The sequence below is a fragment of the Cervus canadensis genome, chromosome 6 (genome assembly GCF_019320065.1).
Source record: "Cervus canadensis isolate Bull #8, Minnesota chromosome 6, ASM1932006v1, whole genome shotgun sequence".
Lineage (NCBI taxonomy): Eukaryota > Metazoa > Chordata > Mammalia > Artiodactyla > Cervidae > Cervus > Cervus canadensis.
In genome coordinates, this window is record NC_057391.1 from 25,165,652 (window position 1) to 25,183,140 (window position 17,489).

General features: G+C 37.5%; 1 protein-coding gene across 1 annotated transcript; it reads left to right on the forward strand.

The window, feature by feature from the left end:
- The first annotated feature begins 1,112 nt into the window (after positions 1 to 1,112).
- LOC122444091 (olfactory receptor 4F15-like) lies at positions 1,113 to 2,051 on the forward strand. The gene has a single exon (XM_043472893.1). The coding sequence runs from the start codon at positions 1,113 to 1,115 to the stop codon at positions 2,049 to 2,051; it is 939 nt and encodes a 312-aa protein (XP_043328828.1).
- Positions 2,052 to 17,489: the final 15,438 nt, after the last annotated feature.

The following is a 17,489-nucleotide window of genomic DNA, read 5'->3' on the forward strand; positions in this document are numbered from 1 at the left end:
TTTTCTATTAAAAAGTTGTTGGTAACCGTTTCATTCACCTTCAGATAGCATTTTAGCAGACCTAAGCTTCAAATACTTGAAAGACAAGCTATTGTTACCTTCATGGTCTGCAGTTTTTACATTTTCTTAGTGTATCATGACTAAATATTTTGTTTCAGTGAAGACATCATTGTTTCTCAGTTTCACATGTGAATTGCCAATCACTACCGTCTGAGTCACCAGGGAAAACCAATCCTAGAGCACAACTCTCAAAGCACAAAATCTCTCTCAAGCTTATCAACGTACTCAAAAGCCCTCTTTTGGGGTTTTTAGACACTCCTTCTTTGGAGTTTCCTTTGATTTAAACTGTACCTTAATTCTCCAAGTGTAAATGATTAGGGAAGTAAACCTTTTCATTTTATGCTACCATCTTAAGTTCAACATTGATGCCCTCATTGGTTGGTAACTATTCTGCGTGTGATTAATGCCCATGTGGACAAATGTGATTAAGAGTTTGCATACTTCAGATATGCTGATTATTCATGACATGGAAGATGTTATGCTAAATATGTATGAACAAGACTGAAGAAGCCAGAACTGGGTTTCCCTGGTAGATTAGATGGTAAAGAATCTGCCTGCAATGCAGGAGACCTAGGTTCAATGCCTGGGTTGGGAAGATTCTCTGGAGGAGGGCATGACAACTCACTCCAGTGTTCTTGCCTGGAGAATCCCCATGGACAGAGGAGGCTGGCGGGCTACAGTCCAAGGGGTCACAAAGAGTTGGACACGACTGAGCAACTAAGCACAGCACAAGCTTGGGAAAGCTCTCCCCTATGAAAATGTTACTCTTTATTCCTAATTCCTCCATTTTACCTGTCATATTCCCACATGATTTCTTTCCTTGTCTTTATGGTCTTACTTTTGTTATCTCTTTTCCCCTATTCATATTCAATTATCTTCCTTTAACTGGCCCCTCTCTGTATTTCTTCTCACTTCATATTTTGGCATTTACAACATGTTTTCCACATAATCATTGATGGATAAATAAGGTATTAATCTTTGGTACCCATGTTTCTCAATTCTTTCTTATTTTCTACCTTCAGAATACTTCAGCTTCTTCCCTGATTGAGTCAATGGATGGAGTAAATGACTCTGTGGTATCTGAATTTGTACTAATCGGACTTTCAAATTCATGGAAAATGCATCTTTTTCTTTTTTGGTTCTTCTTTGTTTTCTACATGGGAATTATCCTGGGAAACCTCTTCATTGTGTTCACAGTAATTATTGACTCTCATTTACACTCCCCCATGTACTTCCTGTTGGCCAATCTCTCCCTACTTGATCTAGGTCTTTCCTCTACCACAGTACCCAAAATGATCTCCGATCTTTTCACTAACTGCAACATCATTTCTTTTCCAAAATGTATGACACAGATATTTTTCATTCATGTCATGGGTGGAGCTGAGATGGTACTGCTCATAGCCATGGCATTTGACAGGTATACTGCAATCTGTAAGCCTCTCCACTACCTGACAATTATGAGCTCCAAAATGTGTGTTTCCTTTGTAGTGGTTGCCTGGATAGTGGGGATAATCCATGCTGTATCTCAATTTGTTTTTGTCATAAACTTGCCCTTTTGTGGTCCCAATAAAGTAGACAGCTTTTACTGTGACTTTCCTCGGGTCATGAAACTTGCTTGTGTAGACACTTACAAGCTAGAGTTTGTAATTATTGCTAACAGTGGGTTTATATCCATGGCTACCTTCTTCTCTTTAATTATATCCTACATTTTCATTTTGGTCACTGTCTGGAAACGTTCTTCAGGAGATTTATCCAAAGCATTTGTCACATTGTCAGCTCACATCACTGTAGTAATTTTGTTTTTTATGCCATGTATGTTTCTCTATGTGTGGCCTTTCCCTACAACATCACTGGATAAGTATTTGTTCATTGTTGACTTTGCCATCACCCCTATCTTGAATCCTGCCATTTATACATTGAGAAACAAAGACATGAGAATTGCCATGAGGAGACTGGGCAAACGGATTGTAGGTTCCAGTAGGATCTCATAATGAATGGAGCAGATCTAGAGCACAAGATGCTTCAAGCTCACCAAAAACAGAATCATGTGACTATCATCATTATTATGGTTAAGAATTATTATTTTGAATGACAGTTCAACAAAGATGCACCTGTAGAAATTGATTGTCAAGTTTGAGTTGACTTTATTTTGCCAATCACAGGGAATAAGTTGACTTCATCTACTTTCATGGAGAAGAGAGATGAGAAGAGAAAACTAAGCTGACCTCCAGGTTTAAACTTAACTTTCAAATACCATTTTCTGGTGCCATTTCCTAGTACTTGCTGGGTGTAATTACTCTCAAATATAAATAAATACCTCAAAAATTGACAAATATATCTCATGGTAAGCTAATAGATTAAGTATCTAAAATGTATGTTTGGGTAAATTATAAAGTATATACTTTTAATTTTCTATTTTAATTTTATCTTAATTTACAGTAAGAATAAAATCAACTGTTATTATTTATGTTTAGCCCTGAATTCAAGACTTGACTATACCCTGAGTTTTTTCAGTTTAGGATGCCATTTCAATTTTCTGTTTAGATTTCAGTGATTGCATGTACAGAATTTCCTTAACACTATCAATATTTTAGATGAATTCAGACCAAATATTTTTACACTATTTTTCTGCTTCTCTGTTATTCTGAATATGAAGACGTTCTAATATTCAACCAGTTCAGTTTATTCTTTCAAAAAGACATATAATTAATAGTTGCTTCACAGGATAACAATCACCCAAGAATGTGTATTTAGAGGTCCTTGAATATGGTTTCCTGATCTGTCAAATCACCACCCCACCACCACCACAAGTGCCATCCCCCCCTCCACCCCACGGCCCCATGCAAGAGTTTATGTATCTGTGTTTGATAGCCTTGAAATAATAGAAAGCCAAAAAGTTTGAGGCATAATCAATTTAATTGAGGATTTCTACACCCAGAATAAAGACTTTGTTAAAGTTACAGGAATGGACAGTAACATCTCTGTCTCCTCTGTATAAATAAGACAATAATACTTCTTTTAAATATTTTCTTATTCATCTGGACAGGAATTTATTTTTAACTTAATTATTACTGATAACTCCTTCCTTCAAATATCCTACTGGGCCTCTAAATCACTATAATCTCCTGGTTTTCCTACTACCTCTTGGGTAATTTCTTCCCAGCATCTGTTTGCTGAATTTCCCTCATTTGTTCAACCGACAAACTTAAGATTCCTCAGAATTGCATCTTTAACCTGTTCTCACTTTATATTCTGTCCCTAGGTTGCATCCATTCCCATGGCTCCACCTCAAATCTCCTGTTCTTTCAAAGTCACAATAAATGGCTCAAACACTTGCCCAGTAGCAATAACGAGCTCCTCCCTCACTCTGATCCTCAATATTCAATAAATCAACAAGTCTATAAATTCCACCTTATAAACATTTTTATATACCTCCCCTTATTTTCTTCTACAATGTCACCATTCTTGTTGAAACCATCACATATTATTTTTTAGAATAGAATTTTAAGTCAACTATGTGGTCTTCATGCTTCAAATCTATCCCATTATCTTCATTTCAGTAGAGAGATTTTAAAAAATATAAATCTAAGCATGTAGTTGTTTTGCTCAATGACTTTAACATAACTGTCATAGAACTTAAATTAAAACCTCACCTCTCTTTCAAAGTTTATCAGGCCACCAGAGACCTGGTTTCCACCATGTCTCCTGCCTCTGAGAACAACATGCTCTTTCCGTTTAATTTCAGAGCCAATTTGGTGGTTTTTTTAACTGGCCTGGAAATGTCAAACTCTCTCATCTCTGAGGCTTTGCACTGATGAATCATACTATCTGAAACACTTGTCTTTCATGCTTCACCTAGTAACATCTACTTATTCTTCAAATCTCAGTTTCAGCAACATTTTACCAGGGAATAATTCCCAGGACCTGGGTCCAAGAACTCTCTTCTCATTATGTATTATTATAGCGCTCCCTATTACCACTTTTGTAACATTAGTGACACTCATGATTTCTTATTCAATGTAAGTCTTCCTCATTACACTTAAGTTTCATGAGAGGAGGAGCTATTTAATGCTGCCATCATATTCACTGCCAAACATCAGTATCAGTAGCAACAGTATAGAAAACAATCAATAAACACTTGTCATTAAATACAGAGTGAGGTCAGAACGAGAAAAACAAAAATCCTATATTAACGCATATATGTGGAATTTACTGAGCATGGTCTCACCCATCAGAAGTCTCTCCCATCAGAAAGATTCCATAAACCTCTTATCCTTATCCCTCAGAGGGGAGACAGAATGAAAACGATAGTCACAGAAAACTAATCAAACTGATCACATGGACCACAGCCTTGCCTAACTCAATGAAACTATGAGCCATGCCATGTAGGACCACCCAAGACAGACGGGTCATGGTGGAGAGTTTTGACAAAACATGGTCCACTGAAGAAAGGAATGGCAAGCCACTTCAGTTTTCTTGCCTTGAGAACCCCATAAACAGTATGAAAAGGCAAAAAGATAGGACACTGAAAGATGAACTCCCAGGTCGGTAGGTTCCCAATATGCTACTGGAGAAGAGTGGAGAAATAACTCCAGAAAGAATGAAGAGACGGAGCCAAAGCAAACACAACACGCAGTTGTGGATGTGACTGGTAATGAAAGTAAAGTCTGATGCGGTAAAGAGCAATATTGCATGGGAACCTGGGTTAGTTAGGTCTATGAATCAAGGTAAATTAGAAGTGGTCAAACAAGAGATGGCAAGAGTGAACATTGACATTTTAGGAATCAGTGAAATAAAATGGACTGGAATGGGCGAATTTAATTCAGATGACCATTGTATCTACTACTGTAGGTAAGAATCCCTTACAAGAAAAGGAGTAACCATCCATAGTCAACAGAAGAGTCCAAAATGCAGTACTTGGGTGCAATTTTAAAAACAACAGAATGATCTCTGTTCGTTTCCAAGGCAAACCATTCAATATCACAGTAATCCAAGTCTATGCCCCAACCAGTAATGCTAAAGAAGCTGGAGTTGAATGGTTCTATGAAGACCTACAAGACCTTCTAGAACTAACACCCAAAAAAAGATGTCCTTTTCATTATAGGGGACTGGAATGCAAAAGTAGGAAGTCAAGAGATACCTGAAGTAACAGGTAAATTTGACCTTGGAGTACAAAATGAAGAAGGACAAAGCCTAACAAAGTTTTGCCAAGAGAACGCACTGGTCACAGCAAACACCCTCTTCCAACAACACAAAAGAAGACTCTACACATGGACATCACCAGCTGGCCAACACTGAAATCAGATTGATTATATTATTTGCAGCCAAAGATGGAGAAGCTCTGTACACAGCCAGCCAAAACAAGACCGAGAGCTGACTATGGCTCAGATCATTAACTCCTTGTTGCCAAATTCAGACGTAAACTGAAGAAAGTAGGGGAAACCACTAGACTATTCAGGTATGACCTAAATCAAATCCCTTTTGATTATACAGTGGAAGTGACAAATAGATTCAAGAGACTAGATCTGATATACAGAGTGCCTGAAGAACTATGGACAGAGGTTCATGACATTGTACAGGAGACAAGAATCAAAATCATCCCCAAGAAAAAGAAATGCAAAAAGGCAAAATGGTTTTCTGAGAAGGCCTTACAGATAGCTGAGAAAAGAAGAGAAGCTAAAGGCAAAGGAGAAAAGGAAAGATATACCCATTTGAATGCAGAGTTCCGAAGGATAGCAAAGAGAAATAAGAAAACCTTCTTCATTTGCATTTCTCTAATAATGAGTGATGTTGAGCACCTTTTCATGTGTTTGTTAGCCATCTGTATGTCTTCTTTGGAGAAATGTCTGTTTAGTTCTCTGGCCCATTTTTTGATTGGGTCATTTATTTTTCTGGAATTGAGCTGCAGGAGTTGCTTGTATATTTTTGAGATTAATCCTTTGTCTGTTTCTTCATTTGCTATTATTTTCTCCCAATCTGACGGCTGTCTTTTCACCTTACTTATAGTTTCCTTTGTAGTGCAAAAGCTTTTAAGTTTCATTAGATCCCATTTGTTTAGTTTTGCTTTTATTTCCAATATTCTGGGAGGTGGGTCATAGAGGATCTTGCTGTGATTTATGTCGGAGAGTGTTTTGCCTATGTTCTCCTCTAGGAGTTTTATAGTTTCTGGTCTTACATTTAGATCTTTAATCCATTTTGAGTTTATTTTTGTGTATGGTGTTAGAAAGTGTTCTAGTTTCATTCTTTTACAAGTGGTTGACCAGTTTTCCCAGCACCACTTGTTAAAGAGGTTGTCTTTTTTCCATTGTATATCCTTGCCTCCTTTGTCAAAGATAAGGTGTCCATAGGTTCGTGGATTTATCTCTGGGCTTTCTATTCTGTTCTATTGGTCTACATTTCTGTCTTTGTGCCAGTACCACACTGTCTTGATGACTGTGGCTTTGTAGTAGAGGTACCATTACACACCAGTCAGGATGGCTGCTATCCAAAAGTCTACAAGCAATAAATGCTGGAGAGGGTGTGGAGAAAAGGGAACCCTCTTACACTGTTGGTGGGAATGCAAACTAGTACAGCCACTATGGAAAACAGTGTGGAGATTCCTTAAAAAACTGGAAATAGAACTGCCATATGACCCAGCAATCCCACTTCTGGGCATACACACTGAGGAAACCAGATCTGAAAGAGACACGTGCACCCCAATGTTCATTGCAGCACTGTTTATAATAGCCAGGACATGGAAGCAACCTAGATGTCCATCAGCAGATGAATGGATAAGGAAGCTGTGGTACATATACACCACGGAATATTACTCAGCCGTCAAAAAGAATTCATTTGAACCAGTCCTAATGAGATGGATGAAACTGGAGCCCCTTATACAGAGTGAAGTAAGCCAGAAAGATAAAGAACATTACAGCATACTAACACATATATATGGAATTTAGAAAGATGGTAACGATAACCCTATATGCAAAACAGAAAAAGAGACACAGAAATACAGAACAGACTTTTGAACTCTGTGGGAGAAGGTGAGGGTGGGATGTTTCAAAAGAACAGCATGTATACTATCTATGGTGAAACAGATCACCAGCCCAGGTGGGATGCATGAGACAAGTGCTCGAACCTGGTACACTGGGAAGACCCAGAGGAATCGGGTGGAGAGGGAGGTGGGAGGGGGGATCGGGATGGGGAATAAGTGTAAATCTATGGCTGATTCATGTCAATGTATGACAAAACCCACTGAAATGTTGTGAAGTAATTAGCCTCCAACTAATAAAAAAATTTAAAAAAAAAGAAAAAGAAAACCTTCTTCAGTGATCAATGCAAAGAAATAAAGAAAATAATAGAATGGGAAAGACTAGAGATCTCTTCAAGAAAATCAGAGATATCAAGGGAAAATTTCAAGCAAAGATGGGTTCAATAAAGGACAGAAATGGTATGGACCTAACAGAAGCAGAAGATATTAAGAAGAGATGGCAAGAATGCAGAGAAGAACTATACCAAAAAAATCTTAATGACCCTGATAATCACGATGCTGTGATCAGTCACCTAGAATCCGACACCTTGGAATGCAAAGTCAAGTGGGCTTTAGGAAGCATCACCATGAACAAAGCTAATGGCATCTGGTTCCATCACTCCATGGCAAATAGATGGAGAAACAATGGAAACAGTAAGAGACTTTATTTTCTTGGGCTCCTAAATCACTGCAAATGGTGACTGCAGCCATGAAATTAAAAGATGCTTGCTCCTTGGAAGAAAAGCTATGACAAACCTAGACAGCATATTAAAAAGCAGAGACATTACTTTGCCAAAAAAGGCCCATCTAGTCAAAGCTATGGTTTTCCCAGTTCATGTATGGATGTGAGAGTTGGACTACAAAGCAAGCTGAGTGCCGAGGAATTGATGCTTTTGAACTGTGGTGTTGGAGAAGACTGTTGAGAGTCCCTTAGACTGCAAGGAGATCAAATCCTAAAGGAAATCAGTCCTGAATATTCATTCGAAGGACTGATGCTGAAGCTGAAGCTCCAATACTTTGGCCACCTGATGCGAAGTATTAGCTCATTTGAAAAGTCTGACTTGTCTCATGCATCCCGAGGTGAATTACTTTACAATATTGTAGTGGTTTAATATTGTAAAGTAATTAGCCTCCAAATAATAAAAAAAAATGGAAAAAAAAAAAGAAGAATCTGACTTCAGGCTCTACAACAAAACCACAGTCATCAAGACAGTATGGTACTGGCACAAAGACAGAAATATAGATCAATGGAACAGAATAGAAAGCCCAGAGATAAATCCACGTCCCTATGGACACCTTATCTTTGACAAAGGAGGCAAGGATATACAATGGAAAAAAGACAACCTGTTTAAAAAGTGGTGCTGGGCTATGGCTGATTCATATCAATGTATGACAAAACCCACTGAAATGTTGTGAAGTAATTAGCCTCCAACTAATAAAAAAAAAAAAGTGGTGCTGGGAAAACTGGTCCACCACTTGCAAAAGAATGAAACTAGAACACTTTCTAACACCACACACAAAAATAAACTCAAAATGGATTAAAGATCTAAATGTAAGACCAGAAACTACAAAACTCCTAGAGGAGAACATAGGCAAAACACTCTCTGACATAAATCACAGCAAGATCCTCTATGACCCACCTCCCAGAATATTGGAAATAAAAGCAAAACTAAACAAATGGGACCTAATGACACTTAAAAGCTTTTGCACAACAAAGGAAACTATAAGCAAGGTGAAAAGACAGCCTTCAGAATGGGAGAAAATAATAGAAAACGAAGCAACAAAGGATTAATCTCAAAAATATACAAGCAACTCCTGCAGCTCAATTCCAGAAAAATAAATGACCCAATCAAAAAATGGACCAAAGAACTAAACAGACATTTCTCCAAAGAAGACATACAGATGGCTAACAAACACATGAAAAGATGCTCAACATCACTCATTATCAGAGAAATGCAAATCCAAACCACAACGAGGTACCATTACATGCCAGTCAGGATGGCTGCTATCCAAAAGTCTATAAGCAATAAATGCTGGAGAGGGTGTGGACAAAAGGGAACCCTCTTACACTGTTGGTGGGAATGCAAACTAGTAGAGCCACTATGGAGAATCTATGGCTGATTCATATCAATGTATGAAAAAACCCACTGAAATGTTGTGAAGTAATTAGCCTCCAACTAATAAAAAAAAATAAAAATAAAATAAAATTAAAAAGTTAAAAAAAAAAAAAAAACTGGAAATAGAACTGCCATATGACCCAGCAATCCCACTCTTGGGCATACACACTGAGGAAACCAGAACTGAAAGAGACATGTGTACCCCAATGTTCATTGCAGCACTGTTTATAATAGCCAGGACATGGAAGCAACCTAGATGTCCATCAGCAGATGAATGGATAAGGAAGCTGTAGTACATAGACACCATGGAATATTACTCAGCCATTCAAAAGAATTCATTTGAATCAGTTGTAATGAGATGGATGAAATTGGAGCTCATTATACAGAGTGAAGTAAGCCAGAAAGATAAAGACCAATACAGTATACTAATGAATATATATGGAATTTAAAAAGATGGTAATGATAACCCTATATGCAAAACAGAAAAAGAGACACAGATGTACAGAACAGACTTTTGGACTCTGTGGGAGAAGGTGAGGGTGGGATGCTCTGAGAGAACAGCATTGAAATAAGTATACTATCAAGGGTGAAACAGATCTCCAGCCCAGGTTGGATGCATGAGACAAGTGCTCAGGGCTGGTGCACTGGGAAGACCCAGAGGGATGGGATGGGGAGGGAGATGGGAGGGGGGATCAGGATGGGGAACACATGTAAATCCATGGCTGATTCATGTCAGTGTATGGCAAAAACCAGTGCAGTATTGTAGAGTAATTAGCCTCCAACTAATAAAAATAAATGAAAATAAATAAAGAAAGAAAAAAGAAAAAGAAAAGAAAAGAAAAGACTCTGATGCTGGGAAAGATTTAAGGCAGGAGGAAAAGGTGATGACAGAGGATGAGATGGTTAGATAGCATCACTGCCTCTGTGGACGTGAGTTTTAGCAAGCTTTGGGAGTTGGCGATGGACAGGGAAAGTCTGGCGTGCTGCAGTCCATGGGGTCACAAAGAGTCGGACACAACTGTGTGACTGAACTGAACTATGGAATCTAGACAAAATGGTACAGGTGAACCTATTAGCAGAAACAGAGACGCAGACATATAAAACAAATGTATGGACATGAAGGGGGCAAGGAGGGTGGGATGAATTGGGAGATTGGGAATGACATATATACATTACTATGTATAACATAGATAACTAATGAGAGCCTACTATATAGCACAAGGAACTCAACTCAGTGCTCTGTGTTGATACAAATGAGAAGGGAATCCAAAAAAGAGGGGATATATGCATATGGATAGCTGATTCACTTCACTGTACAGTAGAAACTAACACAAGATTATACAGCAACTATACTCCAAAAAAAATTTATTTAAAAAATAAAAATTAATTAATTTATAAACTCCAACAAAGAATAAAAATTAACAACGTGAATAATTTGTTGCATAGCAATTGGGATTTCTTTTTACTTTTGGTCAAAGATCACAGATTTAAAGAAATCCTCCCCCCTTTTTTTTTTTCACTCTTCTCTCCTTAATTAATTTTTTTCTGCCTCTATCTCCTCAAGTAGAACTGAAATCTATTGTGAAATATACCAGTGAGTTCTTTTTACAGGCTTGGTCGAGTCAAATCTTGAGCCAATCTCAGCCTGTGAATCACTGGTCTCAGGCCTCTCTGATACTCCCAGGTCTCAAGAACTCTACATTAACAATTTCCGATCTTCTACTGGGACTGAGGTTTCTCCACTGCCAACTAACCTGTGATGCATGCCCCAGGAGAGAACCTCACATAGCCCCAGGAGATGCTCTGTGCCTAGCTGCCAGCTCCCTAGGACTCTGTTTCTGCCTATATTCTCCCTCATTCATCTTAGTATGCTGTTTTCCCTGGAACCCCGATCTCCTCCCTTAGAACAAAAGCACAGCCGTTCCACGGGCATGGTAGAAAGATTTAATTTACGGAGTTCTGCACTGCTCACAGCGCTTCTCTGGAGGCTCAGATGGTAAAGAATCCGCCTGCAGTGTGAGAGACTCGGGTTCGATCCCTGGGTTGGGAAGGTCGCCTGAAGGAGGGCATGGTAACCCCCTCCAGTATTCTTGCCTGGAGAATCCCCATGGACAGAGGAGCCTGGCGGGCTACAGTCCATGGGGTCGCAGAGTCAGACACAACTGAGCAAGTAGGCACAGCACACACACATACTGCTCACAGTGTTACCGGCAAGCCCTGGGTGTGGGGGAGGGATCAGGAGAAATTTTCCACTAATTTGGAATGTCACTATTTTACAGAAATTAATTTAGACAAGCCATAACTCTGTTGCTCTTCTAGAGTATACAGTTTCTGAGCAGGAGAAAATGATATACAACTCAAAACAAAAATAGAGCTTTGAAACCTTGAGGCCACCATGGTAACCTGGAGATCAAATTTTTTTATGTACATATCAAAGATAAAGTCAGTCTTTTTCAGAGAAATCTGCTAGGCTAATCTTGATGATTGTTACAGGTTGTCTGAATAATTATCTCCTTCTCAGGTAAACATGCTCCTCTTACAGACAACTCAGAATAACTCCCTACATTTTTTTCTCTTCAGACATTGATCCAACAAACCCAAAATTTACTTGTATCCAGTCAAGTCAGGAAAAATAAAGTTTAAAACCATTTAAGGCCTTCATCCCCAGTAGTCCGCAGTTCATGAGCACAAGTAGAGTCACAGGTAAACATCTGCCATAATTAAAAACAGGAAAATTATTCTATTATGAATTATGAGAATTATCTTTACCTATCAAGGGTTTAGATTTATTTCTTCAAGTCTGGTACTATGAATATCTTGTTTCTCAGGATATATTTTCACACCTTCATCTCAGTCACTCAAAGCAAGATCATCCACCATAAAGAGGAATTTTTTTACACAATCCAATATGTTATATCAAAACCTTCCTGTAAAACAGGTTCACTTTGCTGTACAGCTGAAACTAATATAACACTGTAACTCAACTATATCCCAATAATATTTTTTTTTAAAAAATCTTTCTTCTTTCCCTCTGTTTCATCACCAGAAAACTTTTTCAATATTTCTCTCTTGGGGAAACCAATGTGACTCAAAGATTTAGTCCCCAAGAGAATCTAACAATGGGCTGAGTATTGACCATCTTTGCAGCAGCAGCGGGTCACTCTCTTATGCAGCTAATTAGGTTATTTCTCATTATGGAGAAACTTATATATAGCTTTGTCTTTGAGTGGGGTGGGAGTGCTTATTTACAGATAAAGAGTACACTCTCTGACTTTCTCTTCTCCTAAAAATATCCACCCTGTGACTGAACAGGCAAGTAAGAAAGACACTTTTAAATTACAAAACTGCCCCTGTCACGGTTGCTTCCCTCTCCCCATAACCATCAACGTTCCTTCCATTTCTGCTCCCCTGTAAAATATTGTGTCATTTTCTCCTTTGAAATGTGTTTGTCCTTTCATCCTATACCTTCTCTTTTCTATGATCAAATTTCAATCATTGAATTGCATTGTCTTGTAAAATTAATTACACACACACATATACCTTTTGATATTTTTAACTCCTCTTCTTAATGTGAAGATTTTTCAAGATTCACGTTTCTGGCTTTTGTGCTTTCCAATTCATTTTAAACTTCTTTTTCCATTGTGCAAGACAGACTTCTGTACTCACGTATTCCTACCCTATTTAAGGACCAAATTCTGTTTTTAAACAAAAGGAAATCTCAGTCCTCAGCCTCCAGGATTCTACTGTGATTCCCTCTCCTTCATTATTACTTTCCTCTGAATTTGAAGGCTCCAGCCAATGCCTAGGCTGAGAGCATATGCTCAGATTCAAAGAAGATTCTGGTGTTGTGCCAGAGGATGGTACAAAGGAGATGCTGGTTGCAAATTCTGAAAGAGAACTATTCAAGAACTGGCCACGTTGTTTGAAGAAATAGGAGAGGGGATAAGGAAGAGCAATACCCAACAGGGTAAAAAAAATAGTCTTTCAGAAAGGGACGGCTCAATTTATTTTAAAAGGAAAGAAAACTCAGGGATGAATAGGACTCTTCCAATTTGGTGTGACACTATCAAATATAAACAGTCTAGCTTTTTAATGACTTTTTCTACAAGCAGGTGTAGATCATAACTGAGGAGGTCATTGGACTGAGTTAGGCTGACTTCTAGTGCTGGCTCTGAATGTATTGCTGCAAATACACTGGGCATTTAACCTCACTGGGTTGTTTTCCATCTGTAGAATGAAATAACTGGGCAAGATAATCTCAGAGTTCTTTCCCACTTTTATAAAGATGTATCATTCTAATAATCTTCTTTTGTTTAAAGATTTGTCCCTCCAGGCATTGGATAACTGATAAATTTTAAATCTCTAATAGGAGAGATAGCAAGTTCTAAGGGGACTTGGCTTCTGAAGAACTCCTGGGAACTTCACACAGTCACCAGTGTTTCCTAAGAAGGCAGAGAAACCAAGTATGTGGTCTTTTTCTCCAAACAAGCATTCTCAGGTCATCAGGATTTCTTGAATAATGATACATGTTAATTCTAGATGCTTATAACAGAATGGGTGGGCCCTTCTTCACTTATCTTAAATACTCCTGATTATATATATATATACATATATATGTATATATATACGTATTCACTGACATGAATCAGCCATGGATTTACATGTGTTCCCCATCCCGATCCCCCCTCCCATCTCCCTCCCCATCCCATCCCTCTGGGTCTTCCCAGTGCACCAGCCCTGAGCACTTGTCTCATGCATCCAACATATATAATTAGGTTATCATTAGGAAGCACAAACTTGTGGAGAAGGTATTGTTAAGTTCAATTTCTCTATATATTTGTGAGGACTTCTATTTTGTTTCTAACATGATCTGCTGCTGCTGCTAAGTCGCTTCAGTCATGTCCAACCCTGTGCGACCCCATAGACAGCAGCCCACCAGGCTCCCCCGTCCCTGGGATTCTCCAGGCAAGAACACTGGAGTGGGTTGCCATTTCCTTCTCCAATGCATGAAAATTAATAGTGAAAGTGAAGTCGCTCAGTCGTGTCCAACTCCTAACGACCCCATGGACTGCAGCCCGCCAGGCTCCTCCGTCCATGGGATTTTCCAGGCAAGAGTACTGGAGTAGGGTGCCATTGCCTTCTCCCCTTACATGAGCAATTCAGTGATTACTTCTGGACAATTTACTCTTCAAATATTCTTTGAGATTTTTATATGTGCCAGCCTGTTTTAGTCAAGTGACACAGTGTTAGACAAAGCAGAAAGTGTACCTACGTAATGAACTTTAATTTTTACATTTTACAAAAAGCTATAAATATTATAAATAAGAAAAGCAAAATACTGACTGGAGGTTAAATGGGTGTTTTTAATCAGTTACTTCCTAATTTTTTAGAGGTGGACCTGTCAGCTGAACCACCATGCCAAAACTATACCCACTCTGTGCTGTCAAACCCCTCTGCCACATCCATTATTTATTTGCCTAAAGTCTTAACTTTTCTTCATATCAGTGACTATTTTCCCTAAAATTTTATTATTACTTTCCATCCTTTCAGGGAAAAAGTACTAAAATAGTGAATGGAAATGCAAATAAAGCTCACACTCTTAGGTGTTCATAATGTATTGATGTGTGTTAATGTAAACAATGACAGGCAATTTAAGCAAAGATGTGCAACATTGCACCAATGTCTCTTTTAATTATCATTTTATCCTCTTTATGTGTCCTTTAGAATTCTTATTATTCTTATTATTCCATCCACTGCCTTCCTTCACTCCCTTTCTAATCTATTTTCATTCTTCCTCTTCTTTAGATCTTCTTTCCTGCCTATTCCTTAGACATGTTACTGACTGACTTCACCACACTACTATGCTTATAGCTCTATGTTTTATATTGTAATTATACCATTTTAGCATAATTAAAGATTGTCAATAAATTTAATTACATTTTTAAATGTAATCTTGTAGTCTTTAGGCTAATAGACTCAAAGAGTATTGTATTTTCCTCTTTAAAAAACTTAATTATCACTCACACTCCAAGACAAGCACCATTTCAGCAGTACTAAGCTAATACAGGTGGAAATTTTCAAATATGACAAATCAATTTAGAGAAAACTTCAATTGTTTTTATAAGATGAAGCACCCACTTTAACAATGACGGAATCTTAAAGAATTGAGTTTATATGTTTTATGTTAGTTTTATAGGATAAAATCTTTGATCATAAGCAGTCAACATGATTCTTAAGCTTCAGCTTTATTACTCCAAGACAGTGAATTGAATGGTGAGATCAGGAAGTCAACAAACACCTTCTGCTCAGCAGAATAGAGGGTATTGCCATGAAATCTTCTAGGGATGACTTTCTGAACTCTATAATGCTTCCCAGATTCCATTCCACTCCCCAAATTCTTTGTCCTTACACCCCTGTGACCTGGGTGATTTAAATATGGATATGAAGTCCATTGATAATTGAATGAATAAATTTAAAATGGTTAAACATAGTTTTCAGAAAATGCTAGGAAGGGTGTTTAGAACATCTAGGTGAGAGAAGGTAGAAGTCAATAGAAAAATTAATCAAGAGGCAACAGAAAGAATAGTATATTGCTGAAATAGGAAGTTAATCAAAACTTCCCTATTTCCACCATCAAAATCCAGATCCACCAGGACACTATACTTACTTAGCTATATTCTGCCCTAATACTATCATCTATTAATCAGTTCTGAAGTTTATGAAAATATCTAATTGGATGAGAGAAGTATTAGAGTCCTTTACTTCCCCAGCTAGTCTTCTATTAATTACAAGTTAATCTTTGCTTTTAAACCTTCTTAATAAATCATCCTTGAGCTCTCTGTGCTCTTGGATGTTTTTATCAAAAAATCTAATATAAATATGATAGCTATACTGAAAGATAATTAAAATCTAAAGGATTTTTCAAGTTCTAAAAAATAAAAGTCAACTACTGTACTATGCAATCTGTTTACTTTTCTTGCACTTAATATTATAAATAAAATTCTCACTAGTGCTATTATAAATTTCTATTAACACTTATTTTGATAACTATAATATTTTCCTTCATAACAGAATTAAACCTAATGTTTGACATCTAAATTGTTCAAAGTTTTTTCAACTGTAAAGTATGACAAACATATTTGTGCAAAAATCTTTTTTGATACAAATAGAATTCCACAAGGAGTACTACTGCACCGGGTGGTACAGATTCAAGCTTCTTGACACATGATTTCAAAATATTTTATTTAATAATCTTTAGTTTCTTTTTAAATTGGTGGAAAATTGCTTTATCTTGTTGTGTCGGTTTCTGCCATACTCATGCACGCTCTTGACCTCCCTCCACTCCCCCGAACCCCCACCTCTAGGTCATCAAGGAGCACCAGGCTGGGGTCCCTGTGTTATATAGCAACATCGCACTATATAATTTACACGTGACAGTGTATATATGTCCATGCTACTTTCTCAACTCGTCCTACCCTCACCTTCCCTCTGTGTGTCAAGTCCCTTCTCTGCTATATTCATCAGTACCATTTCAAAATATTTTCTTAATTTTAGATTAGTCTATATTTCTATCAGTGGTGTATGAATGTGCCTATTTCAATGAGTGTAGGTTTTGACAACAATAACTATAAAATGTTTTTAACTTAATAGAAAAATAATAGCTTTATATTTTATTTTATTTCTGAGAAAGATATATGTGTATATATATGCAAAAATACATAAATAGTTTACTTTTCTGAATTCTCTCTTCATATCATTTGCCCATTTATCTATTAGGCCTCAGAGGTTTTATTAAACAATTTTCACTTTTTATAAATATTATGAAGATACCAATCTTTTATCTGTCTATGGTACTTCAAATTCACATAAGATTTTTAAGGTAGATTGTTTTTAAGTACATGTTGGAAATAACCTTCAGAGGTATCTTAACAGTTATTATGCATGTCTATACTCATTTCTGTGTGGTGGCTCAGATGGTAAAGAATCTGCCTGCAATACAGGAGATCCAGGTTCAATCCCTGGATCAGGGAGATCCTCTGGAGAAGAAAATGTCAACCCACTCCAGTATTCTTGCCTGGGGGATTTCATGCACAGAGGAGCCTGGTGGGCTGCAGAGGTCACCAAGAGTTGAACATAACTGAGTGACTAACACTTTTCATATTCATTTCTAAGTTCAATTTAACTTTATTGTTCATGATTATATTGATTAAAAGGTTATCTATTTTTTTAATCATTTTATATGCTCTTATACCCTCTTCCAATTTTCTGGGATTCAGTATTTTTGTTTTTAACTTTTATTA